The sequence below is a fragment of the Gouania willdenowi genome, unplaced genomic scaffold (genome assembly GCF_900634775.1).
Source record: "Gouania willdenowi unplaced genomic scaffold, fGouWil2.1 scaffold_85_arrow_ctg1, whole genome shotgun sequence".
Classification (NCBI taxonomy): domain Eukaryota; kingdom Metazoa; phylum Chordata; class Actinopteri; order Blenniiformes; family Gobiesocidae; genus Gouania; species Gouania willdenowi.
In genome coordinates this window covers 619,109-637,796 of record NW_021145250.1, presented here as the reverse complement: position 1 = coordinate 637,796, position 18,688 = coordinate 619,109, and the positions used below count along the sequence as shown (strand labels likewise).

Genomic DNA, 18,688 nt, shown 5'->3' with positions numbered 1-18,688 from the left:
GTTCGTTTTTTGTTTTCCTTTTTCTGTACTGAAGCAAAAGAGCTTGATTCCCGCTGTTCATTTAGTGCTAAGTTCAACAAACCATTCATCAAACACTCATAAGTCTCATAAATGACGTATTATTTAATTGTGTTACATCATCTCTTTTATTAAACGCTGACAGGTGTTAAAAAACGTATCAAACGCACACGATCAGTGTGTGATCACATAATCAGTTGTTTGCTATGATAAATTGACTAAATAACACCTTCTTTAACCTTTTACTACTTTGAAAAATGTTCAAACCACAGTTGGTCCTTTTTTTTTTTTTTTAAACGTGTCCATAATTTATTTTCTCTGCTCAGTAACAGATGATGTCACATCCTGTTGGTCACAGCATTGGTTTCTATTGGCTTATCATTCATCATAAAAGCTGCAGCGCATGCGCCGTCACTCTCTAATTATTAATACTGTGATCTATCTCGTGGGTCTTATGAGGACGTTCACTTAAGCAAAACACTGTCAGCTGATTGGCTGAGCTGAGCTCCAAGCTGGGAAGAGTTTGATGAAATGGTAAAAACCAGTATGGTCACGATGGCTTAGCTGAACCAGGTTTAAACCATAAGCCTGGCTCTACTGAGAACACTTTGATCAAATACCCCCCTGTAAACCTGTAAACACTTGTAATGTAAACATATACATCTGTAAACATTTATAAACATATACATCTGTAAACATGTAAACACTTGTAATGTAAACATATACATCTGTGAACCTGTAAACATTTATAAATGTAAACCTTTGTATCCAGGAAACACTCATAAACATATACATATGTAAACCTAGAAACATTTGTAAATATAAACATGTGTAAAGCAGGAAACAATCATAAACATATACTTCTGTAAACCTTGAAACATTTGTAAATGTAAATATTCGTAAACATATACATATGTAAACCTGGTAGCATTCGTAAATGTAAACATCTGTAAACTTGTTAATATTTGTAAACATGGAAACACTTGTAAACATATACCTCTGTTAACCAGGAAATATTTGTAAATGTAAACATTAGTAAATCTATTAACCTCCCAGAACATAAACCTGTAAACTTGTAAACATAGATCTTTACATACCAGTCAGCTTTTGGAAAACCAGTATTCACTGATTACTGGTTTACTGTGCGGGTCAGTCTAATGACTGGTTCCTGCTTTAACGGCTGTTCTAAAAACAGATTAACATGTTAATGCTGACTTGGGGGTGACATTGATACACACTGACAGGACGGAGTGTGCGTGCGTGCGTGTGTGTGTGTGTGTGTGTGTATTAATCTCTAATTAAATTCACGGATTTAATGGGATTATGGGCGGAGGACGTACAGGTCACCATCCTTGACGTCCGTCCTCTGGTTAGTGACAGGTGAAAAGGTGGTGGAGGAGAAAATAGCGATGAGAAGAATGAGACGAGGAGGAAGGGGAAGATAGTGAGGGATGGAAACAGGAGTGAACATCAGATCCTTACACTAAGTATAAAACCAGCCAAACAAAACTCAAACCTTGACCAATATTTCAAGATTAATCTCACACGTTACATTCATTTTTATGATGATGGATGGATGGATGACTTTTTTCAGAATAAAATAAATAAAAAACTTTTTTAAATTATTTAAATTCTGTCTGTTTTGTTTTATTTTACGTTTTTTGGACATTTATCTTAAATATATCATTCAAAAAATCTATTTGAAAAAAATTTCACTTGTTTGTACGTATTTTTTGTGTGTAAAAGGATTTTATTCGGTGTTTGTGTGTGTGACCTGTATTACCCTGTTGATGCTGTAGGTGGCGGTGGTGAGCTACGAATCTGTTGATTGATTGAGTTCAAACTGGTCCTCAGAGAAGAAGAGTGTGTGTGTGGTTGGACAGGATAGGTGTGTGTCAGGGAGTGACCATAAAAGGTAAGAAAAGTCCGACTTTCTCTCCTTTAAACACCTGAACAAACAACTTTACCCGCGGGTTTATCTTCACAACAGTGAAAGTTAACTTTTTACGAACTCAAAGCTAACGGGAAGCTAGCTGTGCTAACTGACAGCTGTCAAAACTGAAACTAAAGTCCGTTTTTTCACCTACATTTACCCATAAACACGTTTCAGATGCTATAAATCTACTTCGTTAGTGTTGAAAACGTCCCTAAAAGACTTTAACTTTGTGTTGAAATTAGTTTTGAACTGATTTAATTGTGTTTAAAGGCGTTAGAAATCGTTGAAAAGTTGTCAAAACTGTTGATAAGTGTTTAAAAAACGTGTGGTTTTAGTAATAATGTTTATTGCTGAACACCAAACATCCACATTTATAACGATTATATGACGAAAACACACAAAGGCCCTGAGCTATTTGTATAAATATGACCCAAACACTAACACACTTTTTCTTTTTAAAAAACGTACTTTTTGTATATAATAAATAATTAAAAAAAATTATCTTTAATTTAATAATTTCACTATATTATATAGATTATGTTAGTTAATATTCAGATATATTAAATAATTGTATAAAATTTATGTTTATTAATTTTTTAATTATTAATTCGTTTTTTATTGTATTGTTTTTTTCCATTTTTTTCCCTATTTTTTATTTATGAAGTTTAAAGTAATAAATGAGTCTATATTTATGACGACTAAAAAATGTAAAATATAATACTCTTTTTTTCTGTACTTATTTATTTAGTTTATTAAATGTAATTACGTTTCCTAATATTGTTTTTATTAACTCTTAATAAATGAATAAATATTTTTGAAGCAATGATAATTCAGTAAATCTGAAACTGATATTTGCTAAAGATCCTTATTAATACATTATTAATATTAATGTAAAGATTGTTAAATTGAAAAATTGTCTTTCATAGTTTAATATCTCTTAATTAAAAAAGTGTTTTATGAAAGCTGTGTATTTCTGTTACACTTTAGTTACAGCTTTAAATGTGTGTGAAAAACCTGTTTGTTATCAGTGACTTCATTTAAATCAAGCTTTATTGATTCCTCCTGACTGTGTGTGTGTGTGTGTGTGTGTGTGTGTGTGTGTGTGTGTGTGTGTGTGTGTGTGTGTGTGTGTGTGTGTGTGTGTGTGTGTGTGTGTGTGTGTGTGTGTGTCACAAGTCCTCCAGTGTTCCCTCAGCTCGTCCCTTCTTTTCTGACACATGTTGAAACTTTATTTAAACTCAGTTCGTTGTTCACTTCCTCTTCCTGAAAATGATGACGAAAATACACAAAACGACAATGAAAATGCAGAAATGAACAAGAAAAAAATGACACAAAATGCAACAAAAAGACCTGTAATGACAACAACACAATATGTATCAAACACACAAAGCAACAACAAAAATACACTAAACAGTGAAAATACACTAGACGAGCACAAAAATACACTGAAAGTATAAAAGAAAAACGGTGATGAAAATATGCAACAATACGGTAAAAATAAACAAAGCGAACAAAAAATATAAAAACCCAAAATGAAAACATAACAGATAATGTGAGGTTAATGAGCCCTTACTGTCAGTGACCAATCACAGGCTGTGTTTACAGTAGGGCTGCACGATTTAGACAAAAAACCTAATTGCAATTTTTCTGACAGATATTGCGATTTCGGTTTGATTTACTTTTTTGAAAAATATTATATACATTTAAATGCGTATGCGTTTTATTTATTTTTTTATTTATTTATTTTTGCTAAATTCTGTTTTCCACGTGAATTTTTTGGTTTTTTTTATAAATATTTATCAATTTTTTCAGAAAATATTAGTTCCTGTGAGGAAACAAAATACTAATAAATAAAAAACCCATAATTAAACCAAAATGGATGTAAAAAATAAAGTAAGATACAATGAAAAGGTAGATATAAGTTATAGTGACATGGATTATTCTGACTGTTCCTTTTTATTTATTCATGTCATATAAAGATGTAACAGAGCAGCATTAATGTCACCATATTTACCCTCAGGAATCAATGGTTTACTGAATCTGATCAGGTTTATTGATTAAGTTTTGATAACTTAATTAAAAACCTATTTTAAATGATCCTGATGACATCATTCCTGACCGTAATGATTAAACAGAAATAAATGATGTGTAAGAAGTATTTTTCACCACGAGAGGTCAGAATATGTGACAGTATCAGAAGTTATCAATAATTTATGATGTTTCAGACTCTACAATCACTGGTATCAATGGTCTCGTCCACAACAACAGAACAACGTTATCCACAGATGTTCTGTAGCTGTGATGAGATGTTTAGACGCTCTGAGCAGGTGAAGATGATTAATGCTGACTCAGGTTTTCACAGAGCGATGCAGCGCTATGAGAAACGGACGGAGTTTTACAGACACGTTAAAGTTAAGCAGGCACTGCTGGCTCTGATTTAGGAGTCAGTGATAATTTGCGTAGTTTTTTGCCAGGTTTGATGGTGTTTGAAGTGGGGAGGATATTTACGCATAAAAAACGTCCTTTCCGCGTTCAACAGTAGATTTTATAGGACCCTAGTGTAGTTGTTAGCGCACTCAAAGACTCATGGAGCAAAAAAAAAAAAAAGAGAAAGAGCTTCGCTGGAGTACATACAAGCGTGTGTCCTGTAACCATCTCTGATTGGCCAGCAGCCCAGGAAGGCGGTTCTTGGCAATTCTGTTTGGTGAACATATACAGTAAAACACTCAAATGATGGAGACGGAAGAAAAAACCTCAGACACCTGAGGTTACATTAACACAGTAGTGAAAACCTTAACACCAATGCCTTTCCTTTCAGATGCAGACCATTAAATGTGTGGTGGTGGGTGACGGCGCTGTAGGAAAGACCTGCCTCCTCATCTCCTACACCACCAACAAGTTCCCCTCAGAGTACGTCCCCACGGTGAGTCAAAACCTGGCAACGTAGCACACAACCTGGCAACGCATCTCAGACACAACCTGGCAACGCAGCACACGGAGCTAAATAATACACACAACCTGGCAACGCAGACAAAGCTACTGAGTAAAACGTAATGAAGTATTTTCTCCCCACGCTGATTCATTGTCACCACTCTGTGTCTTGTTGGTGTGGCTGAGGCTGCAGCTGATGGACACACACACACACACACACACACACACACACGTGTGTCACTGAGAGATCATGTCCACTCTGACTTCCTCTCTGCTCACTTCCTGTTTTCCTGCTGAACGCGTGACAAACAGGAAACAAACATGAGACTAACATTGAGGAAAACAACTTTAGGGCGGAGCCTTGTGTGCTTGTGCATGTGCGTGTGTGTGAGTGAGAGACACCTTCATAGTGTTAATAATCACACTCGCAACAAAACGCAGGAAGTTCGGTGTCGTTTTGTGACTTTGTTGTCGTTTTGTGTATTTTTCTTGTTGTTTTGCATATTTTTGTTGTCGTTTTTCATTTGGTTTGAATTTTCCTTTAAAACTAAGAACTGAATAAAAGAACCAAGGTTTGTTTGTTTGTTTGTTTGTTTGTTTGTTTGTTTGTTTACGAGGAGAAAAGCAACTCTGACCTAAAGGTGTTCTGTTTGAACTGGTGATTGTGTTAACTGGTGACTGTGATGAGTGTAATGGAAACGTCTGTAACGTTCTTCTTTTGTTTTGAAGTATGTGCTCGGACATGTTTGGTTGTTTAGAGGAATGTTACACAATCTCCGTCTTTGTGCCACACAATCCCATAAATGACGCACACACTTCCCCTGACGTGCGTGCAGGTGTTTGATAACTACGCGGTGACGGTGATGATTGGAGGAGAGCCGTACACTCTGGGCCTGTTCGACACAGCGGGTCAGGAGGACTACGACAGGCTCCGCCCCCTCAGCTACCCTCAGACCGATGTGTTCCTTGTCTGTTTCTCCGTCGTGTCCCCGTCCTCCTTCGAAAACGTCCGAGAAAAGGTCGGTGGTGTTGAGTTTTTCCAACGCTTTCACGCTTCGCCCTAACCCCGCCCCTTTTCCCCCCTCAGTGGGTACCAGAGATTTCCCACCACTGCCCGCGGACGCCGTTCCTGCTGGTGGGGACCCAGATGGACCTGAGGGACGACAGCAACACTCTGGAGAAACTGGCCAAGAACAAGCAGCGAGCGCTGAGCAGTGAGAGCGGAGAGAAGCTGTGCAGAGAGCTGAAGGCCGTTAAATACGTGGAATGTTCAGCACTCACACAGGTACACACACACACACACACAACAGCGCTCTGAGAATGCACAAAACCGTAAAATGTTTTAAAAAACACAGAAACTGAGGGAAAATACACAAAATGACTCAGAAAACACAAAATGCCACACAAAAAAAGGACTCAAAACCTAATAAATACAGAGAAACTGACTCTGATAATTCACAAACCCACAAAATGACTTTAAAACCACAACAGAAATACATAAAATCAGCAAACACAAAGAAACACCACAAAATGACTCCAAAAACACCCAGAACCACAAAAAAATACATAAAACCACTACAAAATGGCTCCAAATCGCGTAAAAAATACACGTTGTTCCAAATCACAGAAACTGACTCTGATAGTGCACAAACCAACTCACAAAAGGACTCCAAAAACACACAACAGGAATATACAAAATGTTTCCATGAACACAGAAACTGAGGGAGAATACACAAATTGATTCAACAATGCAAACACAAAAAACACCACAAAATGACTCCAAAAACACAAAGCCTCAACAAAATACACAAAATGGCATCAAAAATACACAAATTGAGTCTGAAAACACACAAAGTGACACCCAGAACTAGGGCTGGGCGATATATCGAATATACTCGATATATCGCAGCTTGTAGTCTGTGCGGTGTTGAAAATGACCATACCGTTAAACTCGCGGCCTTTTTTTTTTTTTTTTTTTTTTTTTAAATGTCATCTTAATGACAACATGCACAAAAGGGCACTATTTGTTTTAAAATATTGTAGTGGCATTATGTACAAAAAGTGCACTTTAATTTTGTGTTTTGAAATGCCATGTGAGTTGCATCCTGCACTAATGTCTTGTTTTGAAATGTCTCTGTGACAATTTTGCACAGAACGTGCACTTTCTGTTGACAATTTTATGTTTGAGCCACTCACTGTTTAATAAATACAGTTATGTCAACTTTGACTTAGTTGTGATATCCCCTTTTTTGCATGAAAGTTTAAAATTGGCATATATTAATGCAGTATGATCAAGAATGTTTTAATGTAGACATATAGAATCATCATACTGGTGTGATTTTGTGCATCAAAGTGTTAATTCAAGGGTAATGCAAAATATCGAGATATATATCGTGTATCGTGACATGGCCTAAAAATATCGCGGTATTTATAAAAGGCCATATCGCCCAGCCCTACCCAGAACCACAACAAAATACACAACATGACTCCAAAACACAGAAAATGCACAAACCCACAAAAACACACAAAACCACAATAGGAAAACACAAAAGGCCACAATAAAATACACAAAACGGCAACAAGAATACACAAAACTACTAGAAAATGGCATCAGAAATACACAAATTGACTCTGAAAATGCACAAAATTGCTCCAAAAGCTCATAAAGCCTAAACAGGAATACATAAATACAAAAAACAACAAAAAATTACATAATTTTGTGTCCGTGTGTGTGTCAGAGGGGGCTGAAGAACGTGTTTGACGAGGCCATCCTCGCTGCTCTGGAGCCTCCAGACACCAAACCAAAGAAACGCTGCGTCATGCTGTAGAAGAAGAAGAAGAAGAAGAAGACGTGCCTTCATTCACTCTGTCACACTTTACACTTATTATCAATGACGGGGGACTTTTCTTCTTCTTTGTGGGAGGTTTTATCACAGCGGCGTTATGAGGAGGAAAATAAACGAACTGATGTTTGGAGATGTTTTGAAGACCATTGGATGGTTTCCATGGCAACGGGTTTGTTTGTTTACCTGCTGACATTTAACCAAACGATGCTTCATTCGTTCAGACGTTAAAATAAAAAACATGAGAGAACTCCACACAACGATGAATGTTTTTATTCAAACTGCAGTGTTTGTTTTCATTAAAATGTCTCAAATATTCACTTTGGGCTTCTGTCATTCAATTGCAGACACACAACTAACGCACAGAACAACACAAAAACACACAACATGACTCCAAAAACATGCAAAATTACTTAAAAAAAACGCACAAAGCCACAACAAAATACAAAACATGGCATATGAAAATCCACAACATGATTCCAAAACACAAAAACTGACTCTGATAATGCACAAACCCACAAAATGACTCCAACAACACACAAAACTACAAAATATTTCTAGAATCTTAGGGGAAAATAAACAAATTGAATCAGAAAATACACTAAATGGTTCAAAACCACAGCAAAAATACACTAAATGAATCGGGAAAACACAGAAAACAACAAAAAATTACATGAAACTGCTTTAAAAACACAAAATTACATAATTTGACCCCCAAAAGTCCCCAAACTCACTCTAAAAATCACAGAAAAAGATAACAAAATGACTGGGAAAAATACACAAGATGTCTCCAGAAACACAATCCCTTTGTTTCTGTGATTGGTCATTATTCTAAATGTTGATCATGTGACCCTCAGATCAGATAAAATCACATTTTGATAAAAAGTTATACATGTGTGGTTTTAACTTCTGCTAAAGCCACACTGATAATATTTGAAGCTCTTTTAATTATATTATTATGAATATTGTATTTAATATATAACTCAATAAACCAGTGTGTAGTACTTTAAATCGCGTCACTGCTAAAACTTCATTGTCAAGTGTTTTAATTTAAACTAGACGAGACCTGTATTTGGTCTGTAAGGCAAATACGTATTTGACAATTTGAAAATTGGCAAAAATGACAACCTGTATCTGGATTTGTTGACGAGTTTATTATTTTTACTAATGAAATTGAAAATAATAATGCAGAAAAAACAGAAGACTGACCTTAAATATGACCTTGAGCGAAGGTCAAGGTCACCTAATGTTGTTCAATGGTACCAGTCTGAGCACTATATCTCAATTTGTGGACAAATTTTAGGGAAAAAGTATATATATTTATATTTTTGGTTTGGCTGAGCTTCGTCGTCCGGAGAGCGTTGAGGTTTCACTTTGTTCACTGAGGGTTTTTTTTTTTTAACCTTAAATATGACGTTGAGCGAAGGTCAAGGTCACACATTGAAAGGAAATGTTGTTCAATGGTACCAGTGGCCAAGTTCCAGAGAAAGAAGTTTGGCTTTTTTTGGTGTGTGACGTCATGAACATTGACCCCTACCGATCTTTTTACTGGTAGGTTGTATAAATACAATACTCCACTTGAGATGAGCTTTTCATAAATGTAAACATCAAACTTGTACAATAAATATTCGTAGAGAGATAGACCATTTTGGTTTTTGACACTTGACACGACCTTGACCTTGGCATTTTGGCTCCTAAAAAGGTCGACTGCACATCCTTGACATACGTGTCATTAGTGCTGCATTAATAGTGTAGGAGGAGTTCTAAGACTGAGTGAACAATAATGTAGTTGTTTTTTGATGTGGTTGATGGTTGTAGTTCTCCTCAGTGAACACTAGAGGGCGCCACTGGCCTTGTTTTCATTCTTTTCTCTGTTAAAGGAGCGTTGTTTTATTTTATTGTAGATGTCTCTGCTTCAATGATTTAAACACTATGAACTGGTTTCTTCTTCTATAACAGTTTAGAATTTTATTGAAAAACTATTAATTTGTTACATTTTTGTAATTTAAAATAAAAGCAGCGTTTCCAACCAAACAGTCAGATTTAATATTTTTGGGAAGAAACAAACGATGACCAACAAACATGTCGTCATCCTCCTCTTCCTCGTTTTTTTCCTTCATCTTCATTGATTTTATTTTCATTTGTTTGTCTCTGTCTTTTGTTTTCTTTCTCTTGTTAATTTAAAGTTTTGCCGATTTTGCCGACTCATGTTTTCTCATTAACTTTCTTTCTCTACTTCCTGTTTGGAAGTGTCTCGTTCTGAATATTATTGGATGTCCCTGTGACCTCATTATGTGTGTGTTGCCCCGAGCAACCGGCTTAGATAAATGGGAGGGGCTTGTTTAGAGGAGGAAGATGTTGCATTGCATCATGGGATAGAAACTTGATCACAGAGGTATTAGGAAGTGTTGCATCATGGGAAGTCTGATGGTTGTGGTTCCTGTCCATGTGTAGATCCACGTCTGTCGTCTCTCAGGTTAAACCCGTCTCCATGGTTACTCTCACTGTTAACGCTCTGATGTCTGACCCTCGAGATCTCTTATTTTTGTTTTGATTTTGACTTTCTTACATTTTTGGACGTGAACTTTTATTTTTGAGCAGGTACTTGTACTTTTTGGAGTATATTTTTAAATCAGTAATTTTACTTGTACTTAAGTACGTCTTAAAATAAGTAATCAGTTACATTTCTACACCCAACCATTACCGAGTCAATTTTTTTTTTTTTTAATGGTCAACAGACAATGTGAAACTATAATAAATAAATAACCAGACAATCAAATGCATCACATCATAGCCGACCAATCAGATTAAACGTAATGTACGGCACCAAAACAGCAATGAATGCTGGTTATTTTACTATTCTTTATACGTCTGTAATAAAGGACATGAACAAATCTATTCTTTATACGTCTAAGAACAGATCTATTCTTTATACGTTTAGGAACAGATCTATTCTTTATACGTCTAGGAACAGCTCTATTTTTTGTACGTCTAGGAACAGATCTATTCCTTTTACGTCTATAACAAAGTACAAGAACAGATCTACTCTGTATACGTCTAGGAACAGATCTATTCTTCACATGTCTAGAAACAGATCTATTCTTCATACATCTAGGAACAGAGCTATTCTTTATACGTCTAGGAACAGCTCTATTTTTTGTACGTCTAGGAACAGATCTATTCCTTATATGTCTATAACAAAGTACAAGAACAGATCTACTCTGTATACGTCTAGGAACAGATCTATTCTTCACATGTCTAGAAACAGATCTATTCTTCATACATCTAGGAACAGAGCTATTCTTTATACGTCTAGGAACAGCTCTATTTTGTGTACGTCTAGGAACAGATCTATTCCTTATACGTCTATAACAAAGTACAAGAACAGATCTACTCTGTATACATCTAGGAACAGATCTATTCTTCACATGTCTAGAAACAGATCTATTCTTCATACATCTAGGAACAGAGCTATTCTTCATATATCCAGGAACAGATCTAATATTTGTACATCTAGGAACAGATCTATTCCTTAAACGTCAATAACAAAGTAAAAGAAAATATCTACTCTGTATATGTCTAGGCACAGATCTATTCTTATATGTCTAGGAACAGATCTATTTATACGTCAAGGAACAGTTCTATTTTTTGTACGTCTAGGAACAGATCTATTCCTTATACGTCTATAACATAGTAAAAGAACAGATCTATTCTGTATATGTTTAAGAACAGATCTTTTCGTTATACGTCTAGGAGCAGATCTATTCTTTGTACATCTAGGAACAGATCTATTCTTTATACGTCTAGGAACAGATCTATTCGTTATACGTCTAGGAACAGATCTATTCGTTATACGTCTAGGAACAGATCTATTCTTTGCACATCTAGGAACAGTTCTATTCTTTATACGTCAGTAATAAAGTACAAGCACAGATCTATTCTGCATATGTCTAGGAACAGATCTATGTTTGAGCTTCTTCACATTGAGCTGAAAGCGAGTCGTGTTTCTTTGAAGTTTTCGATCCACCTATGAGGGACGCCATTTTATCATACCTTCTCCCAAATACTCACGTGCGTGCACACACACACACACACACACACACACACACACACACACACACACACACACACACACACACACACCCAACCCCCAACAGCACACATGAAAAAAACCTTTTCTTTTTTACCTCTGACACATGCACGCACACACACACACACACATACCTCCCCCTCACACGTGTGCACCAAACACACACACATACACATGCACACACACTCATGCACAGATCCCCTCCCCCTCCCGTTTCATACCAGGGCACGTCGTGACAAAACAAAGAACAGCCCATAATAGTCACTCACAGTATGCATGGCAACCAGTTATGTCAGAGATGACGAGTGTGTGTGTGTGATCCATGACACACACGCACGCACACGTGCATGTGTCTGCAGCTCAGTTGAAACCTGATCAAACACACACATACACGCACACACCCAGACACACACGTAAAAGTAGTCTTTGTTTAAGTAATGACACACATGAGCAGGAACAACACACACACATGCACGCACACAAATATAACACACAAGGCCTCAACTTGCACACTACATGGACACAAACGCACAAAAGGTTAGACAACACTAACACAACGTGACACACACTGATGTAAACACACAACAGACACACAAACTAGTACACACTTTGATCTACAAACAAACAAAGACATGAACTCATTGTTGTACACTGGGTCAGTGTCCTGTCTTATTTTGTCTTGTCTTGTCCCATCTTATTATTACTTTATATCAGCTTGTCTCATTTCCTGTCATATTTTGTTTTGTCCTATCTTATCGTCTTGTCAGGTTGTTTTATATTTTCTTGATTGGTCTCACCTTCCTGTCCTGTCTTATCATTAATATTATTTTGTCTTTTCATCTCATCGTCTTGTCATTTTTGTCTTTTTTTTGTCTTGTCATATCATCTTGCCAAGATGTTTTTTCTTGTCATATCTTGTCTTGCCTTTCTGTGGCTTGTCTTCTTATGTCATCTTTTTTTATTGTCTTAAGTAACAATAATGTTTCTCTTTCTTGTTCTTGAACATTTTCATTTCATCGTCCTGTCTTGTTTTGTCTTGTCTTGTGGTGTGGTGTCGTGTTGTGTCCGGTCTAGTTTAGTCTACTCTTGGTTTGTCTGGTCTAGTCTAGGCTTGTCTTGTCTTTTTGTGTCATGTCTAGTTTAGTTTACTCTAGTCTTTTCTGGTCTAGTCTTTGCTCGTTCTATGTTTTTGTATCGTCTACTCTACTCTACTCTACTCTACTCTTGTCTTCTTGTCTTTGCTTGTCTACTCTACTCTTGTCTTGTCGCCTCTTGTCTTGTCTACTCTACTCTACTCTTGTCTTGTCTTGTCTTGTCTGGTCTACTCTTTTCTTGTCATCTCTTGTCTTGTCTACTCTACTCTTGTCTTGTCTACTCTACTCTGCTCTTGTCTACTCTACTCTACTCTACTCTTGTCTACTCTACTCTTGTCTTGTCTTGTCTGGTCTACTCTTTTCTTGTCGTCTCTTGTCTTGTTTACTCTGCTCTTGTCTTGTCTACTCTACTCTACTCTACTCATGTCTTGTCTTGTCTTCTCTACTCTACTCTACTCTACTCTTGTCTTGTCGTCTCCTGTCTTGTTTTGTCTTTGTTCATCCTATGCTTTTATCTTGTCTTGTTCTGTTTTCACTTGTCTTGTCTTCTCTGGCCTTGTTCTATTCTTTGATCGTATGTTGTATGTAACGTATGATATTTTATCTTATTCTTCAGGTTACTATTGTTGTTTCTTCTTCTTCTTCTTCTTCTTCTTCTTCTTCTTCTTCTTCTTCTTCTTCTTCTTCTTCTTCTTCTTCTTCTTCTTCTTCTTCTTCTTCTTCTTCTTCTTCTTCTTCTTCTTCTTCTTCTTCTTCTTCTTCTTCTTCTTCTTCTTCTTCTTCTTCTTCTTCTTCTTCTCTGATTGGTTCAGCTCTAGATCATAACACAATCACTGAACTTTTTCCTCCTCGTGTGAATAAAAACTCTGATGATGAGCGTGAGGATGAGGAGGAGGATGAAGACGTCATAGCTAGTTGTTTAGAGACGTACTGTACCGTGTGCATGTGACCCAGACAGGAAGTGATGATGATGGTGATGGAGAGAGGGAGGGGCCAATGCTGCGTGTGATTATTATGGAGTGGCAGCTCTGAAGAAAGGCAGAGGAAGTGGGGGGGGGGGGGGGGGCAGCTAAAATGCATATTATGGGATGTGTGTGTTGTCATGTGGGGGGAGGGGAATTATAGAGTGGGTTAGAGTGAGTGTTTAATGTGAAACGTACAAAGTGTGTCTTCAGGTGTGTCGAATAGTGAGCACAAAGAGATGTTTTATTCACACAATCAGAGAATTAAATATCTCTATGACAAGTTCTAAAACACTGGTTCTCAACCCTTATCAGACCACCACCCCCAAAATAAAGGTCCCAGAGAGCGGGGACCCCCACTGTAGCTGAAGGTGGTTGAACACAGACATGAACATTGAAGAACAGTCATGTGGAGACAGGACCATCTATAAGGGGGAATAAAGGAGAGATTTTTGGGGTCCATCCATAAAGTCAGTAAAATTATGGTCTATTGTTCTATGAATCTGTGATAACCACATTTATTTATTCATCTGAATAATATCCACTGTTATCCAGGAACGTTTATTATTATTATTATAGTCATCTTAAAGATGGAAATCATGGTTTTAATCACTAATAAAATGGTTCAAAGTGACCAAAAATAGTGGAGAAGGAGGTGAAATGGGATTTTAAAAACACAGAAATTAGTTAAAAGTTAAAAATTAGAGTTGATAAAAACAGACAGAAAAAGTGATAAAAAGTGTCAATATTAGAACAATTAGTTTAAACTGGCAAATAATGGACATGAAAAATGGTGAATGTGGTTAAATTGGCAAAAATAATCATGAATTATGGTGCAAAAATGTGCAGAAAAGGCATTAAAATGTGATGTAATAGTGAGTTTGGTGTAGTTGCAGAAAAATTGTAAAACAAGCAAAAATTGGCTCAAATTCTTTAGAAAATATTCTGAATTTCTTGAAGGCATCTGGGGACCCCCTCCCAGTTTCTCACGACCACCACTTTTACACCTAATGTCACATATTTTGACCCATTATTGTTACTTTTAACCTCTTTTCACCATATTTCATGATTATTTTTGCCAATTTAACCACATTCACCATTTGTCATGTCCATTATTTGCCAGTTTAAACTAATTGTTCCAATATTGACACTTTTTACCATTTTTTCTCTCCTTTTTTCCCACTTTAAAATGCAACTTTTAACCAATTTCTATGTTTTTTTAAAAATCCCATTTCACCACCTTTTCCACCTTCTGCTCACTTTGTTAACCTGTGTGTTTTCACACAACGATTGGAGCATAAAATGCTACAAAACCAGAAATTGGGTATAATTATTTCAATAACTATCATATCCAAACATTAATATGAGCATCCATGCAAAATATTACTATTTAAAAACATCACATTTCTACTAGGGATGCAAAAATTCTTGGATTTTTTCAAGTTGGAAACTTCCCATGAGATTTAACGTAAATTAAGAGGAAAGTTTCTTACTTGAAGGTTGATTCTTAACAAAGATGTTATAAAAAGCATAATTTAAAACACCAGCATCAATGTTTTTAAAATTTCTTTAATTCAAATTAATAATTCCCTAGAAATGTTTATATTTTGGAATATTCCCAAATTTCCCGAGCTCTGAACGTCTCAATCTTATCCTGTTTTGCTACAGACGTGGATGCTTGGACTATTATGGGATGCATTTGATGCTCGTTTCCATGGCGACCAGCAGTGCTTATCGTTATTAGTGAGGATGTCATCATGGAATCCTCGTTCCACTTATCATTTACTTTATTACTATTGGTCAGGATGCATGTCTTATCATGGTTGTCATGGTTACATCTTCAGTGACAGTTACTGAGCAGTTCAGCAGAATTAACACTGGCTTTACAGCTTTTATTGGATTTATTACTGGTTGTACTGGTTATACTGGGGTTCACTGGTTATTTTATTCATATTGGGATTTAGTGGTTATTCTGTTTATTATTCTGTTATTATCTGTTTTTAATGTGTTTTTTTTTTTACTGGGTTTTCTTTTTACACTGGGTTTTTAATGTTTCTGCTGTTAATATTGGGTTTCTTACTGCTTCTGTTGGTTATTATGGTTTAATGATGGTTTTACTGTTTGCAATGGATGTATTCTTAATAATCACATTATAATGGTTTTGCTACAGTGATAAACATCCCTTTAGCCTCATTCAGAGGGACAAAGTTGAAAAGTTCTGTTTCCCTTGTTATTCCATATTTTGTAAAAGTCAGCTCCAAATGGGACAGTTGGATTTTTCTCACGTTGTGAAACTCCTCCTCCTGACAATCCTGGCTCCTCCTACCCAATAAGAATGTGAGCTCCTCCCTCTCAAACTACCTCACAGCTAAAGCAAACAAACAAATGCAGTTTAATATAGACATATAATTTAATATATACATTATTCTAGACAATCTGAAGTGCAGCGTGAGCGCTCACAATCAGTTCCATTTTTAGTAGCTGTTATAGACCCCTTAATGGCCCACGTCCTGGAGGCAAAAACAGGAAATGCCGCTGTCTAAAGCATAGATATATATAAACACTAGATGATGCAAGCGGAATTCGCCAGCGTAGCCCAACGGCGGCCATCTTACCTCAGACAACTGACGTTCTGATAATCTGACGCGCTCTACGGTAGCTGTTGGAAGGTGAGTGATCAGCTTAAACAAAAATACCCTTAACTCGATGAAATACTGACGGATTTACAAACGTTTGCTTTATTACAAACCTTATTATATTATATATATATATATATATATATATTGCTTGTACATGTTGAAATTGCCACTTGCTCTTTGAAAATTGTGCAAGTTAGGGTTATTTAAATATTACATGCACCATTGACATCGATGTAATGAGCGTGGCCAGCTGTCTGAGGTAAGATGGCCACCACGTTGCTCCGTCGCTCCCCATTGTCTAACAGTATGTAATCTCGTGTTTATATATATCTATGACGTTTTGCCTCCAGGCTAAGCCCCGCCCAACAAAATACGGGGGGGCTAAAACTCTGGAAAACAGGCGAGTTTGTTGAAAATAAACCTCAAATACTATGTTTTTGAGGCTCTTAGAACAAATGGAGATGGGTGAAAGATACTTCTTCAGATTTTTTATCTTTTTGAATTTTTAGAACTTTATTTAGATTGTTTCTGTTGTTTTAATAATAATAATAATAATGCATCAATTTTATATAGCGCTTTATCATAGACACTCAAAGACGCTTTACAGAATTAAGGCATTATTCTTTTATTCCACACTTAGTGGTGGTAAGCTACTATTGTAGCCACAGCTGCCCTGGGGCAGACTGACGGAAGCGAGGCTGCCATAGTGTGTCATCGGACCCTCCGACCACCACCAACACTCACTCACACACTACGTTCATACTAGGCAATGTAGGTGAAGTGCCTTGCCCAAGGACACAATGACAGATACCACTGCAGCGACTGCCACCCCACTGTGGCACCTGGAATTCTCAGTTTTAACAGTTTTCCTTTTTTTCCCATTTACTCTAACATATATGAACTTTATTGGGTTTTTTTCATCATTTTTCAGCCTATTTCAATATTTTTCAAGATATTTTAAGATTTTTTGACATTTCTTGTTTCTGGTATTTTAACAGTTTTCATCTTTTTTCAATTTACTTCAACTTTTTTTTTTTTTTTTTTTCAACATTTTTTAGGCAATTCTAATATTTTTTGAGATATTTTTAAAAAAAATTGCCAATTCTTGTTTCTGGTATTTTAAGTTTTCATCTTTTTCCAAAAAATATTTCAATGTAACGTTTTTTTTTCAAAATTTTTGAACATATTTCACTGTTTTTGAGATATTTTTTGACACTTCTTCTGCGTGCCATCATGCAGCGTTCTGCACATGCATTTCATCCTCATTTACATTCTCTCTAGGAAACATATTTTTTCTAGTTTCCATTGTTATTGTGAGATCTGCATTTCTACCAATGTGTCGACCGTGGGAGGAGCCCTACGTGTGAGGGTTTCCATGACAACCAGTCCTTGTATCTTTCTGATTGGTGATTATGGGATGTACCCCCCCCACCACCTTTTTTTTTAAATCCACACATGAACACAGTGTCCATAAGAAAAGCAGAAGTGTGTGGGGGAGGGGATCGACACATTAAAACAGGCAGACACGGATCAAAAACCAAAGCTGCTTGCATCACATGATGATCAATTAAAATCATTGATTAGTCCTGGAGCAATATTTCTCAATGAACCACTTGATTCCTCATCACACGCCAAATGTTAACATGAAAATATGACCAAGTAATAATTAATTATCAGTTTTTAACATGTGACTTTAGTTATGATCTAAAAATATAACAACTTCATATATAATGATTTAATCTTAATTATATCCATGAAAGAAACTGTATTAATATTATTATTATTATTATATTCTCATTTTATATGTAACTGATGAGGCGTTACAGGGACTTTAATGAAACTCAGTCACATGACACTTCAATGACAATCATTACAAATCAATGCCTGATGAGAAAATGCAAAAACCATGAGTCATGGTTATGAAACGATGAGTCATCACAGACTCCATTGAACCAAACACAAACACATCACGTGACATGACAGGATGTGACCCCTGTGACCTCCTACAGTGGGACTTCCTCTGTCTCTGCCTTTCAACACATCTGCTGTCACCATGGTTACGCCTTTGAAGTTTGGTCGCCCCACCACAAAGACCCCTCCCCTTTCCAGGCTGACCTCACTCGATTCTGCAGACTAATAATAACGCATAATATTACATGATATATGACATATGAT

The 18,688-nt window shown here is 36.4% G+C and overlaps 1 protein-coding gene across 1 annotated transcript; it reads left to right on the top strand.

The window, feature by feature from the left end:
- The first annotated feature begins 1,817 nt into the window (after positions 1-1,817).
- Positions 1,818-8,048, top strand: LOC114460910 (cell division control protein 42 homolog). The gene is made up of 5 exons (XM_028442780.1): positions 1,818-1,933; positions 4,773-4,877; positions 5,722-5,904; positions 5,973-6,170; positions 7,624-8,048. Exons 2-5 carry the CDS (start codon positions 4,773-4,775, stop codon positions 7,711-7,713), a joined length of 576 nt encoding a protein of 191 aa, XP_028298581.1. The 5' UTR covers positions 1,818-1,933; the 3' UTR covers positions 7,714-8,048.
- The last annotated feature ends 10,640 nt before the right edge of the window (positions 8,049-18,688 follow it).

What these genes read in the sequence shown, in the direction of transcription:
- LOC114460910 (XM_028442780.1), top strand. Translation starts at nt 4,773, where the DNA reads ATGCAGACCATTAAATGTGTGGTGGTGGGTGACGGCGCTGTAGGAAAG. An exon ending in TCGAAAACGTCCGAGAAAAG is followed by an intron (nt 5,905 to 5,972) that starts GTCGGTGGTGTT and finishes TTCCCCCCTCAG; the next exon opens with TGGGTACCAGAGATTTCCCA. An exon ending in AATGTTCAGCACTCACACAG is followed by an intron (nt 6,171 to 7,623) that starts GTACACACACAC and finishes TGTGTGTGTCAG; the next exon opens with AGGGGGCTGAAGAACGTGTT.